General features: G+C 33.3%; 1 protein-coding gene across 1 annotated transcript in view; it reads right to left on the bottom strand.

The window, feature by feature from the left end:
* The window catches only part of CFAP47 (cilia and flagella associated protein 47), a 463486-nt gene that overhangs the window by 57881 nt on the left and 387349 nt on the right, over window positions 1–18256 (bottom strand). The window contains exons 56-57 of the mRNA XM_054677051.2: window positions 14961–15117; window positions 6650–6748 (exon numbers count right to left, since the gene is read on the bottom strand). Coding sequence (XP_054533026.1) covers window positions 6650–6748; window positions 14961–15117 — 256 coding nt within the window. The remainder of the gene's footprint in view (window positions 1–6649; window positions 6749–14960; window positions 15118–18256) is intronic.

Genomic DNA, 18256 nt, shown 5'->3' with positions numbered 1-18256 from the left:
CTTGAAATTATGGAGAGTAACGAAATTATGAAAAGTAAACAACAAAGCTTCTAGGTAAAAGAGAACTATATCTTCATGACTTTTTTATGCCCCAGATTATTGAGATTATTGCCAGTATATAGTACCTAAATTTCAGCTGAAGAGAGTCACCTGACCAAGGTAAAACTCCTTTCCTGAGGGCAGAGTGCATTCAATGATGAATTGATGTGGAAGGTGAGGGAGGGATGTGTAAAATCCTGGTATCTTCATCCCAAATTGGGGCAACTCTGAGGAGCTATCCTAGCTTCAGTGCTAGCCATTGTGTGAGCTGACACCTTTGTCCCCACCTTCTCCCCCTACTCAATCCTGCTTCATCCTCTTCCCTCAGTTGTGTTGATCCTCAGAGCACTCCCTAATACACTTCCTACCCACTACCCTCCTTTCAGAGTCTTCTTCCCAGGAAAACTATTCCGTAACAGTGATGTTTAAGATACTTTCGAGTGATACTGGGATCTATATGTTTACATTTTTAAAGTTATTTATTGGTGTTTTATAGAAGTACTGTGTAGAGGGTAAGAGTCCAAGCCCCAAATTCAAACCTAAATTCCAGCATGTACTGTCTGTGAGTTCTTGGGCATAACTCCTATATATCTCAGCATATTCATCTCTAACATAGGAATATTAATGGAATTTATCTTATAGTGTTGTAAGGACTAAATCAATTAATATTTGTAAAGTGATTAAAATAGCTCCTGGCACATTGTATATTGCTATTGTTCATGGTAAATGACACCGTTTTCCATTAGAATGCCTTTAAATTATTATATAGGTGATACAAAGGTATGCCAAAAATTGCGAACGTAACATACGAATAACTGAAATATGGAGAGTCTTTTCTAACAGAAATGTTGAGGAAAAGTAAAATATATGAAGGATTAGGAATGTCAAAAGGAATAAGGCTGGATAATTTTTTATATCTATTTAAATCTAGATATAGATGTAACTGTAGATATAGATATCAACTGTCCCATAAGAAGTTATTTTCTAGAAAACTGGTATTCACCAAGATACCAAAATTATTTAATCAATTAGTAATTTTAGTTTATAAAATTAAAACCATTTGTTTAGGAATTATTTCATCTAGAAAAAAATGGATTTCATAAGAAAAATAACTATTTCTTTCTTTTCCAGTAATGTATTTCCTGGCATGTAACAGCAGGTGAAAGATCTTGTTTCCTATAAAATTGAGGAAAAGTAGAAGTCCATTTTGAAGTTAACCTATTTTCATCTATAATAATCCCAATAACATATATTTGTACATAGTTTTAGTGTTTAGAAATGTCTTCACATACACAATTGTGTATGTTTATCAAAAAGTCTTACTAGGTAAAACTGATTTTTAAATAATGTCCAAAATAGGGTTCTTACAGGATAGAAACTAGCCCAAGCTAATACAGCTTATCCATGTTACAGTCAAAAGAAGAACACAGATTATTTGACCATAATGCTCAATCCCCATACCTTGGCTGCCTTCCTAACATTCTAGGTCTAATTTTACATCTATGTGTAGATTTGTAAAGTAGTACTTTATTCTCTAGTGCTACAGTATGTAACACTAGAGATGTAATAATGCTAAACCTCCAACTTTTTTTAAATGTTAGTCAGATGACCCAGTACGATGTTACAGCTAATGTATTTCCACAAGTTTAATCTTGTTTCAGTAACATTTTATTATTTCCTATTAAAAGAGAAAAAAGAATACTGCAAGTCCTATAACTTTATTAGCTTTGTAGAAGGATGTCCTTTGAAATCACAATTCACCTACACTCTTGTGTCGTTCTTGGTTATTTGACCTAATTAAATCTGTAGACAAGATAACATTTCAAAGTGAAAACCTGGCAGGTTAAGATTCTTCACTGACAGAAAGACCCTTTTCTTCTTCCTGTCTAGTCCTTGTCACCAGTTTTGAATGATAACGAAAAGAACAGTGAACTTTCTAAAAACAAAATGAAGTACTTCACTATCTATAGTATAGTATGAAGCTCATTCCAAGGAAATAATTTCTAGAAATATATATTTGCTTAAAGGAATAAAAGGGCTGTGAACCCTTTTTCCAATGGGAAAAATATAGTGTCAGTGGCTAGAGCTCCAATCTAGGTCAACATATAACTACATCTAGATCTAATTTTACTAAACAACTTTATAAGCACAAGGAATTGTAAAATTTCTGAAAGAAAGTAATATGAGAAATAATTACAGAAATTATTTTTATCCATGTCCTTTTGTAATACAGAGACTAAAATTTTTGTAAAGTCAGATTGACTGGGATGATGAATAGAATGGCTGCTATTATGAAATGAAGCAGTAGCATTCATACTTGAGGAACATATGTTAGTCGTAACAGTTGTCACTCAGTCTCCCTTACTGCCTAATATTGAATAAAATTGAATAGAATGCATTGACACATCATATGGCAAATTAGAAGGTGCAAGTTTAGAACTTCCGTGCTGAATCAGTTTATGAGAAAATAACATTTACAAAAGTATATTTCTTGGCCAAATACATTTTGAAATACATATCACTTCCTCTACCTAAAAATACACATAGCATTAGAGAGAGAGAGAGAAAAAAAAAAGGCCTAGGAAACCCTGCCATAAAGAAACTTTGTTTAGCCAAGTATTTCTCAAATTCATTTAAGCATAGAACTTAAGGTTTTTATTTGTTTTTAATTCTATTTTTGTAGCTACATAGTAGGTGTATATAACTTAGTCGTTTCTGTTTCTTTGTGTTCTTGTTTTTACAAAATACTTAGGTAAACACTGGTCAAGGATAAGGTAATCTTTTCAGTTCTCAAATATTCACCAAGAAAATGTTCTATGTTAATGTAGGAACACTTAGTTTTAAGGGTATAAATGCTTTTTCTGTTACATGATAGTGTCCCTAGAGGTAATTTTTATAATACCAATAGTGCCCCAATGTCTTATGCCAATAGTGATATAAGAAGCCAAACTCCCATTTCTGTTGTAGTCTTAATGTTTTATGTTCCTCAAATAAGCAGAAAAACTCCTACAACTAGTATTATAGCATGTAAAATATCAGAGCAAACAAAAAGTTTCTATAAAATAAACAAGCCCCTTTGGAGATCTTATTATATAGAGCAGCAGGGAGCACATCATGAACTGTCAAAAACACTACATAGGCCAGTGTGCATTGTTTATCTTAGAAAGCAAGTCATGGCAGAAACTAGAGAAGACAATAAGAAATTCACCAAGAAACTGGTTTAAATTTGAAAAAATATTTTATGACAATAAGAAAAATAAAAATTATAATTAATAAACTACATTTAATTTCTATTTTTCAAGCTAAAATCCTTAAAATGGAACACAAATGTTGGTCTCTTTGTTGCATAAAAATTGCATTATATATAACTACTAATTGTAGTATTTAAAATAAAAGTAGTTATTAGAAGGTTTATATTTTTGTTTTGTAAATATAGATTTTATCGGCAGTCATAAATACTGTGTTTCAAAATAGTGAGGAAATGAATGGCCCTGAAAAAGAAGTTTCAATACTATAAAGATGTAGTTGTCCCCAAATGTAATTGCCATTAAATAATTATTGGGATTTGGGGGGGACTTGATAAAAATTTATTATAATTTTTACTAGAAGAATAAGTAGGTAAGAGAAAATAAATCATTTAAAGACACCAGAGAGAAAGAAATAAAATAAGAAAACAAAACCATGGGGTTTAAACTGTATGGCACTGGCATTAGATCTGAAATACAGATGCAGGGAAAAGTATATATATGATCTGAATATCAGATAAGTCACATTGCAAACATAAATAGCAACAAAATAATTATTATTATTCAAGAAAAAATGGAAAAGTGGCTAATTAAGTGAGGGGCAATCAAATTAGGTTTTCATTACACAGCAAAAAAGCACAATATAGATAAATTGAAGGAGTAAAAGTTGCCTACCTACCTGTAACCATTTCCTCATTAAAAACAAAGGAGAAGAAAAAGAAAATGTAGGTGAATTTTCAATTGATTTCAAAATGTGGAATGACATTGATAGTGTAGAATCAATGGAAGAAATGTTAAAAACAGAAAATGGCTCACGTATTTAATGAATCAGTAAAATTAAGTATAAGCAGACGTATAAATAGTTGCCACAAATATAACAATATTATTTGACATGAAGGCAGTTTTCAATTTTTTGCTATTATAAAAAATGCAATATCGAGTATATTTATTCATACATTAACCATACTTTGAATATATCTTTGTTTCAATTTTTAATTTTTGTGGGTATCTGGTAGGTATATATATTCATAGGGTATATGGGATATTTTGATACAGGCATAGAATGTGTGATAATCACATCAGGGTAAATGAGATATCCATCACCTCAAGCATTTACGCTTTGTGTTACAAATAGTCCAATTATACCCTTTCAGTTATTTTTAAATGTACAATTAAATTATTTTTTACTATAGTCACTTTGTTGTGTTATGAAATACCAGAACTTATTCATTCTTTCTATTTTTTGGTACCCATTAACCCTCCCCTCTTCCCCTCATGGCCCCACCGCCACCCATTACTCTTCCCAATCTCTGGTAACCATCATTCTACTCTCCATCTCCATGAGTTCAATTGTTTTATTTTTAGATCCCACAAATAAGTGAGAACATGAGAAGTCTGTCTTTCACTTAACATAATGACCTACAGTTCTATCCACATTGTTGCAAATGGCAGTATCTCTCTCTCTCTCTTTTATGGCTGAATACTACTACACTGTATATATGTACCATATTTACTTCATCCATTCATCTGTTGATGGACACTTAGGTTACTTCCAAATCTGGGCTATTGTGAATAGTGCTGCAATAAACATGGAAGTACAGATATCTCTTCAATGTACTGATTTCCTTTCTTAAGGTTATATACCTAGCAGTGGGATTGCTGGATCATGTGCTAGGTCTAGTTTTAGTTTTCTGAGGAACCTCCAAACTGATCTCCATAGCAGTTGTACTACTTTACATTGCAACCAACAGAATTGGCATTACTAGGTCAAAAGAATGACAGTTGCAAAGTTTCTTTTTATACATTACAAAGAGTGCTTTCCAAAAACTATGTAGTAATTTGTATTCCCACAAGTATTGTTTGATTATTCCAGTTTCACTATAGAAACATTAGCATTTGTAGTTCCATTAAAAGACAAAAACAAACTTAAAAAAAGGGAAAAAATCTAGATGGTCATTTTTAAAAATCAGTATCTGATTATTAGTGACATTGAACATATTTTAAACCATTTTTTGCCCATTTGTACTTTATCTTTTGTGAACTGTTGTTCATACTCTTTTTAATGCATTGCAAAGAAATAGAAAGAAAAATTTTGAAACACAAAAAGATTCAAGTATGCCATTAAGCAATTATTTTGATTCTGTGTAAGTTAATTTTTCTGAATTGCACTCTCCATAATTCAGTGAGAATAATAATAACATCCACCTGTCCCTTGAAGTTGTAGCAAATGAATTCAATTAATGACATTTAGGATGCTTTATAAATGGCTATGGCTACAGAAAATTTAAGAGAAATTAATTAACCCATTCTTACTGAAATGTTAGTAGTGGTTATTTATTTCAGTCAGTATTTTTGTATTAATTGTGTTAAGATAATTCATATTTACCAAAACAATTATGTTTTATATTTTTAAAACATTGTTATTGTTAAGCAAATTCATAATTTTTTAGCGTTAGATTTTTAAGAAACTTCATTAGTTCTTAGAATTTTTCCTATTCATCAATACACAGGTGGGGTGGTTAATATATAGAAGAAATAGATATTGGCTGGGCGTGGTGGCTCACCCCTGTAAGCCCAGCACTTTGGGAGGCCAAGGCAGGTGGATCACCTGAGGTCAGGAGTTCGAGACTAGCCTGACCAATATGGTGAAACCCAATCTCTACTAAAAATACAAAAATTAGCCATGCGGGATGGTGTGCGCCTGTAGTCCCAGCTACTTGGGAGGCTGAGACAGGAGAATTGCTCGAACCTGGGAGGCAGAGGTTGCAGTGAGCCGAGATTGTGCCACTGCACTCCAGCCTGGGTGACAAGAGTGAGACTCTGTCTCAAAACAAAACTAAACAACAACAACAACAAAAATAGTCTCAAAAACAAAACAAAACCAAACAACAACAAAAATTTATACCCTGTAATAAATTCGCAGTAAAACAGTAGTTGAAACTACTGATACTTTTTATTAGTATTAAAACTACTGATACTACTTTTTATTAGTATCAATATACTACTTTTTATTAGTACCAGTAGTTTTAACACACTATTTATAATTTTCTGAAATCTTTCTTGACTCATATAACCATGTGTTAAGTGGTATGCTATTCAACCATGGAAAATTTCAAAGTTAAAATACTTGGCAAATCTTACTTATGTCCTGAGGAATTAAAAATAATACAAATGTAATATATATATATATATATATATGTTTTACCATCCATGTTTTTCTATCAACTTACTAAAATTTGTTCCAAAATTTAAAATTATATTTTTAATTTGTGTTAAATATTTACTAAGGCAACAGACATATATTTCATTATCTCTGAAATGCAACAACAAACAGAATGATAGAATATAAGGTAGAAATCCTGTACCTTTTATTTCACTCGGAGAACTAAATCTGAAGGCAGAACTCTCATAGATGAAGCTATCCCAGCAATGGTCAATGACAAGATTCCTGGGATGTTCCACACCTAATTAAAAAATAAAGAGATATTACACTTCAATGTCACATTCAAGAAGAAAAACAGCGGTGGAGATGGAAATAGAATAAAAATTATCCTCTAATAGGAAACTTATAAGATGAATATCTTTCAAAGTATATTTTAAAATGAGATTTAAATGGCATTTTTGAAGAACATATTTAATAATATAAATGGTTTTATCTATGATGTTTAAAAAATAAACTCATAAATTCTTGGAACTTTCAGGTGGACACAGTGGCATGTGCCTAAAATTCCAGCTACTGGGGAGTCTGAGGCAGGAAGATTGCTTGAGGCCAAGAGTTCAAGGCCAGTCTGGGCAACATAGCAAGACCACATCTCTATATTTTAAAAATCTTGGAATTTTAATTTGAACTACTCAACAAGCAGATATTAAGAGTGAACTACTCAACAAGTAGATATTAAGAGTCTATTTGAGCCTGCTGTTTAAAAATAGATTGTATTGATGAATACAGTTGGCCTTCTGTATCCATGGGTTCCATATCCATGGATTCAACCAAAGGCAGATTGAAAATCTTCAAAAAGATAATGGATGGTTTCATCTACATTGAATATGTACAGACTCTTTTCCTGGTCTTTATTCCCTACATCATACACTATGACAACTATTTACATAGCATTTACATTGTATTAGGTGTTCTAAGTAATCTAGAGATGATTAAAATATATGAGAGTATATGTGTAGGTTACATGCACACACTGTGCCATTTTGTATCAGGGACATGGGGATTTGTGGATTGTGATATCCTTTGGGGTTCTGAAATCTATCCCCTATGGATACAGAAGGATGGCCTGTATATAAATATGCACAAATAAACAACATTTATCCAATGTTAACAATGTTAACAAGTTCAAACCAATAGATACAAAATATGTTTATTAATTCTCTATTAAAAAGATAAGCTCTACTTACATTAAAAATATGAGTTGATAGTGCTAACTGGTTATTTTTCAAATGTAAATATATATACATTGAAGGAAATGCCAAAAGATATTTACTAACAGTGGTATACGATAAAAGGGAAACATGTTTTGAGATCATTGTATATAGATCAGTGTTTCTAAACGTGTAGTCTTCTGAAAACCTGCATTGGAATAGCTTGTGATGGCAGGGCCTCACCCTAGCCCCTATGAATCAGAATAAATGAATGTGGACCTGGGAATATGAATTTTTATAAGCTCTGAAATATTGTTTACTGAATTTGGAGTGTTGTTAATCAAGAATCAGATAAAACAAGTTCCAAATGTTAAGATATCTTATCAGCATCTAAAAATAAAATAATTGTAAGCAAGTAGAGTCTCAGATTACTCACTTCAAAAATGGTTATAATTATTCTACATTTACTCTTTATTAGTACAATAATATATTTTTATTAGTACAATAATATTAACAATATGTTAATATGAGCAAAATAAACTAAGACAAATAACCCAATTAAACTAAGTTATAAAGACTTAATATAGGCCAGGCACGGCGGCTCACGCCTGTAATCCCAGCACTTTGGGAGGCTGAGGTGGGCGGATCACGAGGTCAGGAGATCGAGACCATCCTGGCTAACACGGTGAAACCCCGTCTCTACTAAAAATACAAAAAAAAAAAAAATAGCTGGGTGTGGTGGTGGGCGCCTGTAGTCCCAGCTACTCGGGAGGCTGAGGCAGGAGAATGGCATGAACCTAGGAGGCGGAGCTTGCAGTGAGCTGAGATCACACCACTGCACTCCAGTCTGGGCGACAGAGTGAGACTCCGTCTCAAAAAGAAAGAAAAAAAAAAACACAAAACTTAATATATTTGATACCCCAACTTCCCTGCCAAAAAGTCTCAAATTTCTCAATACTATTTATTTCTTAATTCAAATATTTTAAAAGTTGCATGTCTGAATTTGGGAGGGATTTTTAGGTTCTGGGAGATTTTCTTACACCAATTTGTCTCTCTTCTTAAGTATAAAACCATGCTTATCCTGATTGGCTATTTGCAATGATTACTACATATATTACATAAATATTTGTTCAACTCTGGATGTACTTTAGATGAGATTCAGAGGACCTCCAGGGATTTTCATAACTAATTCTACCATGTGAATTCCAACATTCACTCTGAGGGCTGGGCGTGGTGGCTCATAAGCCCAGAAATTTGGGAGGCCAAGGAAGGTGGATCACTAGAGGTCAGGAGTTCCAGACCAGCCTAGGCAACATGGCAAAACTTCGTCCCTATAAAAAATACAAAAAATTAGCTGGGCATGCTGGCACATGCCTGTGGTCCCAGCTACTGGGAAGGGTGGAGTGGGAGAATCTTCTGAGCCCGGGAGGTGGAGGCTGTAGTAAGCTGAGATCGTGCCACTGCACTCTAGCCTACGGGACCAAGTGAGACCATGTCTCAAAACAAAAAATTACCCTGTTCCTGTTACAGGTTGAATGTCTCCTTGTGTGAAGAGTTCTATTCCTAAGTTGGGTATGTCACAAAAATATAAAACACAAAAAAGAGGAATTAGAATAATTTTTTAGAAAGTTGAAACAAGATTAGGGACACCATCTGCAGTCACGGATGAGACACAGTATGGTCATGTCACTTACTTGGAATAAGCCAAAATGTTTTCTTAGAAACTAATATACTGAGGAAAAATGTAGCGACATAATCAGGCTCCACAGTACAAAAACCAGACAATTGCTCAAAAGAGGCAACCATTCTTCCTGATACTAACAGCTGATTCTTAAAAAGATTTCATTTAAAAAAGATTGCAATGTAATAAGAAAGCCTTTGATAACATCTCCACCAACATCATGATGACCTCCTTAGAATATTTCTATGCAATCTGGTGTTACGGGTAAATGACATCACAACACAGTGAAATTCACTGAACACAATTCTTAATGTGGTTGGGGGAGGGTGTAGTTGATTTCAAGTACTGGGCTTTTGGCTCCTTCTATTTAATCTGTTAAGTAGATTTCAGACCACTCACAGAAACAGATTGCAAGTCTTTCCTGTAATCCTTTACTATCTCTCCATTTGAGCTTTTCAGTTTTATATATAACCAGGTGAACAGTTAGTGAGAAATTGTTCTGCCTGCTTACTGAGAAGCCATGTGCAAAGGTACACAGAAACCTGGCTTTGCAGAGTTGGGTTTTTAATCTTACTTCCTTCACTTAATAGCTCCATGATCGTGAACAAGTTGTTAAGCCTCTCCATTAATCAATTTTATCCTCCTTAAAACAGATATAACGCCAATTTCAGAGGGTTCCTGTCTTAGTTGGGGTTTCCTCAGAAGCTGTTATTTGGGAAGCGACCTCAGGAAATGCCAGTAGGGAAGAGCAAAAGTGAGACAAAGATTAGAAGGACTCCAATGAATGGTGTATTATAAAGGAAGTTACTACTGTGGATACATGAGGCTCAAGGCAGCTAGGGAACTCTGAGAGCCAGTGCAGAACACACATCTCAAAGGTATACTGCTCAGGGGAATGGGAACTGTAATATTTTTCCACCACTTCCTGTCATCCATAGGTTGAGGAAAAATTAACTCACTAGGGCAGCCAGAGGAAATATCCAAGAGTTACAGGTGTTGGTAGCTGGACAATGGCCCAGATAAATACTAGTTGAATATTTGTTGTCCTGAGATAACTTAAAGAATCACACACATGAAGTGCTCAGTATAGTCTTTATAATTGATAACTATTATGTGTCCCCAGATTCAATCACAACTGTGTATCACCTGTTAAATTACAAGGGCGCCATATGCCGTAACTGAAAGTTAAGTTAAAGGTCGGGTTCACACCCTCATGTGCAAATTGTGGAGCATAACAAGTATTTATGCTTGAGTGAAGGGCAAGCCACTCCACTAAGTAATTCCCTGTGAATGGTGCCAAAATTCTCCTTAGGAAATAATGGTAAGTTTGTTGTAATGCACAGACCAGTGTGTGCCCAAGGTGCTCAATTTCTTCTCCAAATAGCACAACCACAATAATATTTAGCATCGGACTATTTTAAGATGGATATAACAAAACACTCATCTCGAGTATTAAAAATATCAGGAATACAGGTAAGCCTTTAGAAACATATTTTTAGGCAACATAGTATAGTTGTCTGAAGAAAAAGTAGTCTGGACACATGAAACATTAAATATGTTTGCTAAAGAAACAGATTCTCAGGCTTTTGGGAAAATTCTAGGTATATACCGTGAGCTTTTCTGCTACCTGTGGTCATGGACTTTTCCACTGTTACTGGCTTAAATCTTCTGAGCTTTGCTTCTCAATTCCAGTTTTCCCCCAACCCATCCATATCAGTCATCCACAAATAATTCTACAGTTAGCGTTCAAATGCGGGTTATAAAGTACAGGTAATCTTTTGAAAACTCTCATTATCTAAAGGATAAAAGTTGGAATCCTTATGATAGTATTTAAGACTTTTTCAATATCGTAACATATCTCCACTCTCTTTTGCCTCTCTCTCTCTCTCTCAGATAGGTAGGTAGATAGATGATAGATAGATAAATAGATAGTTGATAGATAGATAGGCAGATAGATAGATAGCATTAAAAAGTTTAGCCTAAAACTGCCTCCTTACATATTTTAAGTTCAGCCTAAAGGTTTCTCTGTACATAGAGAACCATAAGCTATATGGAACTGTAAACAGACTGTAAGCCTACTCTTGTGCCAATCATTGAGGTTTGGCCAATCAGAGGTTGCCAAGTGTTCAAACCATGTTCAAATAAGGCAAACTCAGAGCTGTAACCAATCGGCTGTTTTTGTACCTCCCTTCTGTTTTCTGTATGTCACTTTCCTTTTGCTGTCCATAAATCTTACACCACGTGGCTACGCTGGTTTCTGGGCCTACTCTGGCTTTGGAGGCTGCCTGATTTCGTGAATCATTATTTGCTCAATTAAACTCTGTTAAACTTAATACAGCTAAAATTTTTCTTCTATCACTACACAGACAGAGTTAGAAATATATAAAATATATAAAGATCTTCAAATTCACTACTTTTTCCAAGAAGGCAGCATTTTTAGAATTTCAAACTCACTATCAAACTTCTGGATTGCCCAATTCTCTGTCTTTTCTCCTGCTAATGTCTTGGCTATTTCTATTTTTATTACTTCTCCCAGAAATAATGTCTTTTGATATTCCAAAGATCTTTGGTACTTAATTTCTACTGTATTATCTCTAAGTTTTAGAAATTTGGGTATTTTATTTATGGTCCAGTCATTCAGCAGACAAGCATCAAAAGCCTCTTCTGTCTCATTTGCTCAAGTTACTAATAGATCATGTCTGCAAAGATCTCACAAATATTGTGGGATTAACAAATATTAGCTACAATGAGTGTGACAGATATTTAAATCAAGCTATGCACAAGTTGCCATGCTATCCATAAGGGGAAGAAATCATTCCAGGATTTGCAGCTAATGAGGAGAGAGAGAGAGAGAAATGAGGAATGCAGGATGCAGGATCTGAAAAGCTGTGAGATTCCTCACACCAGCAAGGAACCATTTGGTGAGATGAGTCTTGTTATCAACTTGCCTAAGAATTTTTTTTTAATTCTGTAGAATCTGTAAGAAAATTTACATCTTCTTTTAAAAGACAAAATGAGATTGCCTACTCCTATCATGAAATAATCTAAAGACATTTCCAAATATTTAAATGAGAAGGTATTTGATATGGTTTAGCTTTGTGTCCCCACCACCCAAATTTCATCTGAAATTGTAATCCCCAGGTGTTAAGGGAGGAATCTTGTGGGAACTGATTGGATTATGGGGCGGTTTATCCTATGCTGTTCTGATGAGAGTGAGTGAATTTTAACGAGATCTGCTGGTTTTATAAGTGTTTGATATTTCCTCCTACACACTTGATCTCTCTTCCCTGCCGTCATGTAACACATGCCTGTTTTTTTTCCACCATGATTGTAAGTTTCCTAAGGCCTCCCCAGCCATGAAGAACTGTGAGTCAATTAAACCTCTTTCCTTTATAAATTACCAAGTCTCGGGTATTTCTTTATAGCAGTGCAAAAATGAACTAATATAGTATTAATCTCTATTTTTAATGAGTATATTTTGCATATATATTAAATATTTTAATTCTTCTCATCAGCCATGTTTTTCTGTAGACCATGTTTTTCTGTAGATCAAATTGTGAGGCTTAGCCACCAAGGACTATAAGCACAAGTAGATACGTAGATAATGCCTAAAAAAGATACCACAAAAGGGAGAAGGATAGGAATATAACAGAAAGGGAGATGCCATCAGCAACAAAGGGGAAAGAGGTTCTTTTTCACATAGGATAGGGAGACAGAGAAAGAGAAACAAGATATTAAAGGTCTGTGAATCTTCCTTTGTCTCATATCTCCTCAGGTTTAAGGAAGAAGGGGGAGAAAACAAAGCCTGAACATTTGCCCAAGAGCAAGTGAGTTTACTTAAAAGAGACTGTTTTGAACTGCAAAAGACTGATCAATTTTTAATTGTCAAGCTATGTTTTATTGTTACATAGCAGAAAGAAATGTACAGCAATGTTAGAAAACTAGAAAGTCACACATTATTTTAAAATTTATTTTTAATGTTAAAATCTTAATCCAAATTTGTTTTTATAACATGCTCATAGTTATAAAGTCATTTGGCTGCACCTATCCTGAAAATTTCATTCCCTGGAAAGATCCATTGATACGCCTTGTATGCTGACATTCTAAAAATTCTGTGCCCTACAATTGGTATAAACGTCACAAACACATATTTTTTTTGGTGCATATCTAAATTTATGATTTAAATCCCAGCCAAACACAATAACTTTTATATTTAATTTTGTCGGCTCCATGTTCCCTTTTCTCCAACAGTTATTTCAAACCACCACTCCACTCTTCAAATTCTCTACTATATCTCTCTTCCTCAGCAAATAAAAATGTAAATATATGACTGCTCCTAATTCCAAAGCCCTTCCACTACCTACCAATTTATTGACACCCATATTTGTTTTATTTTACCCCCACCTAAGGAAGAAATCCTCTCCTGTTCAGCTCTTCCTTTACCTCTGTTCTGATCCCAACCCTCCTAGACCCTTAGTCTATCAGTTAAACCTTACCTCGTTTATATCTTTAACTCCTGTTCAACCCTGGCTTCTCCCTTCTGCTTATACATATGCTCAAGTCTTTTCCATCTTAAAATGCTAATTTCCTTGAGCTTGCAATCAACATTTATTAAACACCACATGCCTCTCCTGATCGCAGCCAAAATTCTTATAAGGGAATTTTACATGAGATGACATTACTTTCTTAATATTTAAAATTATTTCATTCCAAGAAGATGAAGAAATGATGGAAAAGCACCAAAGTGCAACAGGTAAATGACATGTTCAGCTTCAACATTATATAAAAAATTTGCAACGATGATACAATATAATGTTCTTTCAATCAGATTGATGGAGACTAAAGACAATGTTATTACTCAGGGCTTACACAGTTCTGGAAAATAGGTAATGTCTATATTATACTTCTAATTGCAGCATGAATTGCAAAAGTATAAACATTCTGCAGAGTAAGTTGGTCATTTATATAAAAAACCATAAAATATATAACTTTAACCCAATAATTGCACTAATAATAGTTTTAGTAGAAGTAGTAATAATAGTTGAAAAGATAAATTGGTACTGCTCAATATTAGATTGAAAATGTGTTTCAAAAAACTCATGCTGAGATAATTTTTAATTCAGACTCACATTATTTATTTGTTTAATATAAAGTGATCAAACTCTTCAAATAATCTAATTAAAAACATACACCCTCAATATGGCATAAAAAAGGGACAAGCCACAATTTATTCCAAATATGTTGTCTCTTTATTAAGAAAATGCAAAAAGGAAACAAAATCACCATATCAGAATTTCTATAAAGTTTTGAGGAATAAGCATTGGCATATTTGAATAATATCATAAGAATCTTACAAATCTACTAATTTACATATTTGGGTTTATAGATCAAATTGGAAGAACTTGATTTGTTATATAGTTATCTAATTCTGATTCTGTACCATTATGAGCTGTGATTTCAGCCAAAATACTGCGTCTCTCAAATCTTGTTTTCTCTTTTATAAGATAATTTTCTTTACAGATTTCTAAAGTATTCATTTGTTCTAAAATGTTTTGATTCTATGATAAAATAAGTCTGATAAATACCTATAAAATAACATGTAAAATATAAGAAAAACAACTTACTTGTCAGTATTATATCAATGAGGACATCTTCCATTGTGGGATTTTTGAAAGGTATAACAATAGTTGACTGAAGACCAATGCGTGTGGTTATTCTTTCCATGTCTAGAGGCTGGGGAAATAGTCCTACTCCAGATAAGTAGAATTTCCATTCTGTAAACTGTTTGAAGATAAGTATTCGTAACTTATGTGTCCTAACTGCATATATTTTATTTGCAATACTTAATAAGTATAATGCATATAAAAATTTGGACAGATAAGAAAAGTTTTGTTGTTAAAAAGCATTGTTTTATTTTTCCTTTCTTTTCCAAATTCCTTTTAATTTTATGGAAAAATAATTCTATGTATTTTTACTTTGAGGCAGAAGAGGGCAAAAGTGCAATATTCAAATATCAAACATATTTCAATGCACATAAAGTTATTATAGCAACATAAAAGAGAAAGTTTAATGGAAAACCTGGCACTTCTGTTCAAGTTTTTTTTTTTAACAAACTTGATACCAAACACTGCATGTAGTTTCCAAACTCTTTGGGTGAATTTCAAATGAAATTCAGATAGCTGCCACATTAAGGCAAAGAAGATGAGGCACAGATTGAAGCTCCAATAAAAGGAAGTATGTACAATTGCATGCCATATTATTTATCTCCATCATCGAGTCCAGTGCATTATCTGTTATCACATGATATGGATAAATGAATCAAAAATTATGTGAAGGAGATTGAATGTGGCTATTATTTTTATCTAAGTTTCATTAGCATGTAAAGCTCTGTTTGAAAATCTCTTTGTATTTTAGGATAAAAGTCCCTTCAGAGTACAGTACACTGTGACTCAGTTCCAGGGTCTCTTAAACTTCTGCAACAAACACTTTGCTAATGTTGCAGATGAATAAAGGGATCACAAACAATGTCCTACTTTATAATCTCTCAAACTATATAGACGTTTTCAAGCTTAAATTCTGATAAAAAGAGGGAAACTTGCTTGAAGATTACTTCAAATAAGGAGAAGTAGTGAAAGAAAACTCATAAAAATCCTGCCTCCTTAGTAGAGAGAATTAAAGGCATATTTCATCTGGATATTATCTTCAAATGACTATATTACTATTAGTCACAGATTTGACTAGCATAATACAAATTAACTATATTTTCAATAATAACGTCCTAACTTGATTCACAAAATTGACTGTTTAAAGTCAAGCATCAGAGTTCAATTAAATTAAAAAGTGGTTTAAGTAAATTATTTACTATTTGGATATTTTATAAAAGAAATCTTAAATGGGAGAACTCGTGTTACTTTAAACCATTGTAAATGAGCCAAGTGACAAAAAGAAGGTCATGGTTTCATGTTTTCTCAAGTCGCATAGAGTACTGGAGTTTCTATGTTAAACCACATCCCACGATTATTGAACACTGACATCCAACACTTTTCCTAGCATTGATTACATTATTCACTTGGGTTCAGAATGGCAAATTAAAAAGTAACCCAGCAAACATATGCACTCAACAATTAATATATTCAGCCCACATTTTTCTCAATCTTCTTCTAAAGGAGAGACATTAAAACTTTTAAAGATACAATTTTGATATTTCTGAAAGAGAAAACAAGTGGATATAAAGGATAGCAAATCTAGTTTGCACACTGAGCTCCAGAGAATTAAAACTTGTTAAGAAGAATCAGAACTTTCCATAGGCATAGGCTACAAAGATCACAGACTCATGCTGGATTGTAAAACCACTGATTTTATAACTTCTTCCTTAATTTTTGCTATTCTGACCTTTAGATGAAACAAATCATACAATCAAATATGAATGAAATAAACAAGGCACCTATCTGAAAATAAAAAGGAAGCATCTGAAAACCAAGAAAGAAAATCTCAGAACATAATCTTTGAAACCAAAGAGAAGTTATAATTTACCACATTTGCTGCTTACTACTGCTCCTCTTATTCTGTTATGTAGTAACGGAATTTAATTTAGAGACTCTGGTTGCGTAAAATATAAGTTTATGATATTTGCAGTTGTGATGTCCTGACCAAATTAATCACAGGATTCAAAATCTGCACAAACAATTTGAACTTAACCCAAACCCTAATCATAACTGAATGGTTAGATTTTTTACATTGCAGAGTTTTTCACATGAATTGAAACCAGAAACAAATGAAGCAGATAATGAACCATAGCCATTTCCCTCAATCCAGCAAAGAGGTACCATCAGAAATAAAGTTTACCCTACAAGAACAGCCATTAGTTGGCTTTAGATTCATCAGCTTATCAGCTGTGTGTGTCAGTTTAGATAGATTTAATCAGTTAAATCAAGAGAGGGATGGAAATCTATATGGCTATTTCCCTAATGGTAAATGTTATTCCAAACTCAGACTTAGAAAAATAAACTCTAAAGTTTATTTTAAAAAATATTTTCTTTAGATGCCTGTTCATACATAATGCATACCATATTTTCAAAAGTTCATTCAATTAATACTTTATGATGAACTAGTTTTTCTTGCAAAAGATGTCAACTGGATGAATTAAACAAAAGAGGAAGACCTAAATGATTCAATGATAAATATGGCAAGAAAAATCACAAAGGTTACAGCAATATATTAAGAAGGTTGAGGAGGTCTAGACCTGATAGGTGAAAGCATGAATTATTGATTGAAGTCTAATCATGGCTGAATCCTTATAGATTTGCTACAAGTTGGAAGGAGATACTCAGAGTGACTGAAATTAACCATCAGTGTTCAACTGACTCATAGAAGGTTTGAATTGATAATATTTTCTTGTTTGAGCCTTTTTGTGTTTGATAAAGAATTTAACATTCAACTTCTAGGCTAGGATTTTTTAAAGCTATTAAGATACAGAACTGATAATCTCCCTGCTGAGTTCTAAGACTGTCCTTGAATAGATATGCTTTCCACCAGAAATGCAAGCAAAAAAATTGCCCCCAATAATTATGATGAAGGGGTTCTAATCCTGCTACGCAGCAATCGCTTAAAAGAACAGCCTTGTTAAAATTACTTGTCTGAAAGAAAATAATCTCCATTATATATTTCCTTCTGTATGAGAAGGATCACTGTTTGTCTCCTTTAATATTTTTGAAAAAGAAGCATATTTCTATAGCATTTGTCTCAGGTAAAGTGTTAGTCATTACCATATTTAGACAAGTTAACAGCCTCAAAACAAATTTTCTAAAAATAAATTACAAATTTTTTGGAAATGAAGATACTTCAGTTACCCATAGGCCCTGTACTGACATGGAGACCCCTGTATTATATTTGATTCCACTGCCCCTCAGATGTCAGGGTT

This window comes from Pan troglodytes, chromosome X (assembly GCF_028858775.2).
Source record: "Pan troglodytes isolate AG18354 chromosome X, NHGRI_mPanTro3-v2.0_pri, whole genome shotgun sequence".
NCBI classification, from domain to species: domain Eukaryota; kingdom Metazoa; phylum Chordata; class Mammalia; order Primates; family Hominidae; genus Pan; species Pan troglodytes.
Note: the sequence above shows the minus strand (reverse complement) of the source record. Positions and strands in the feature narration are given on the sequence as shown.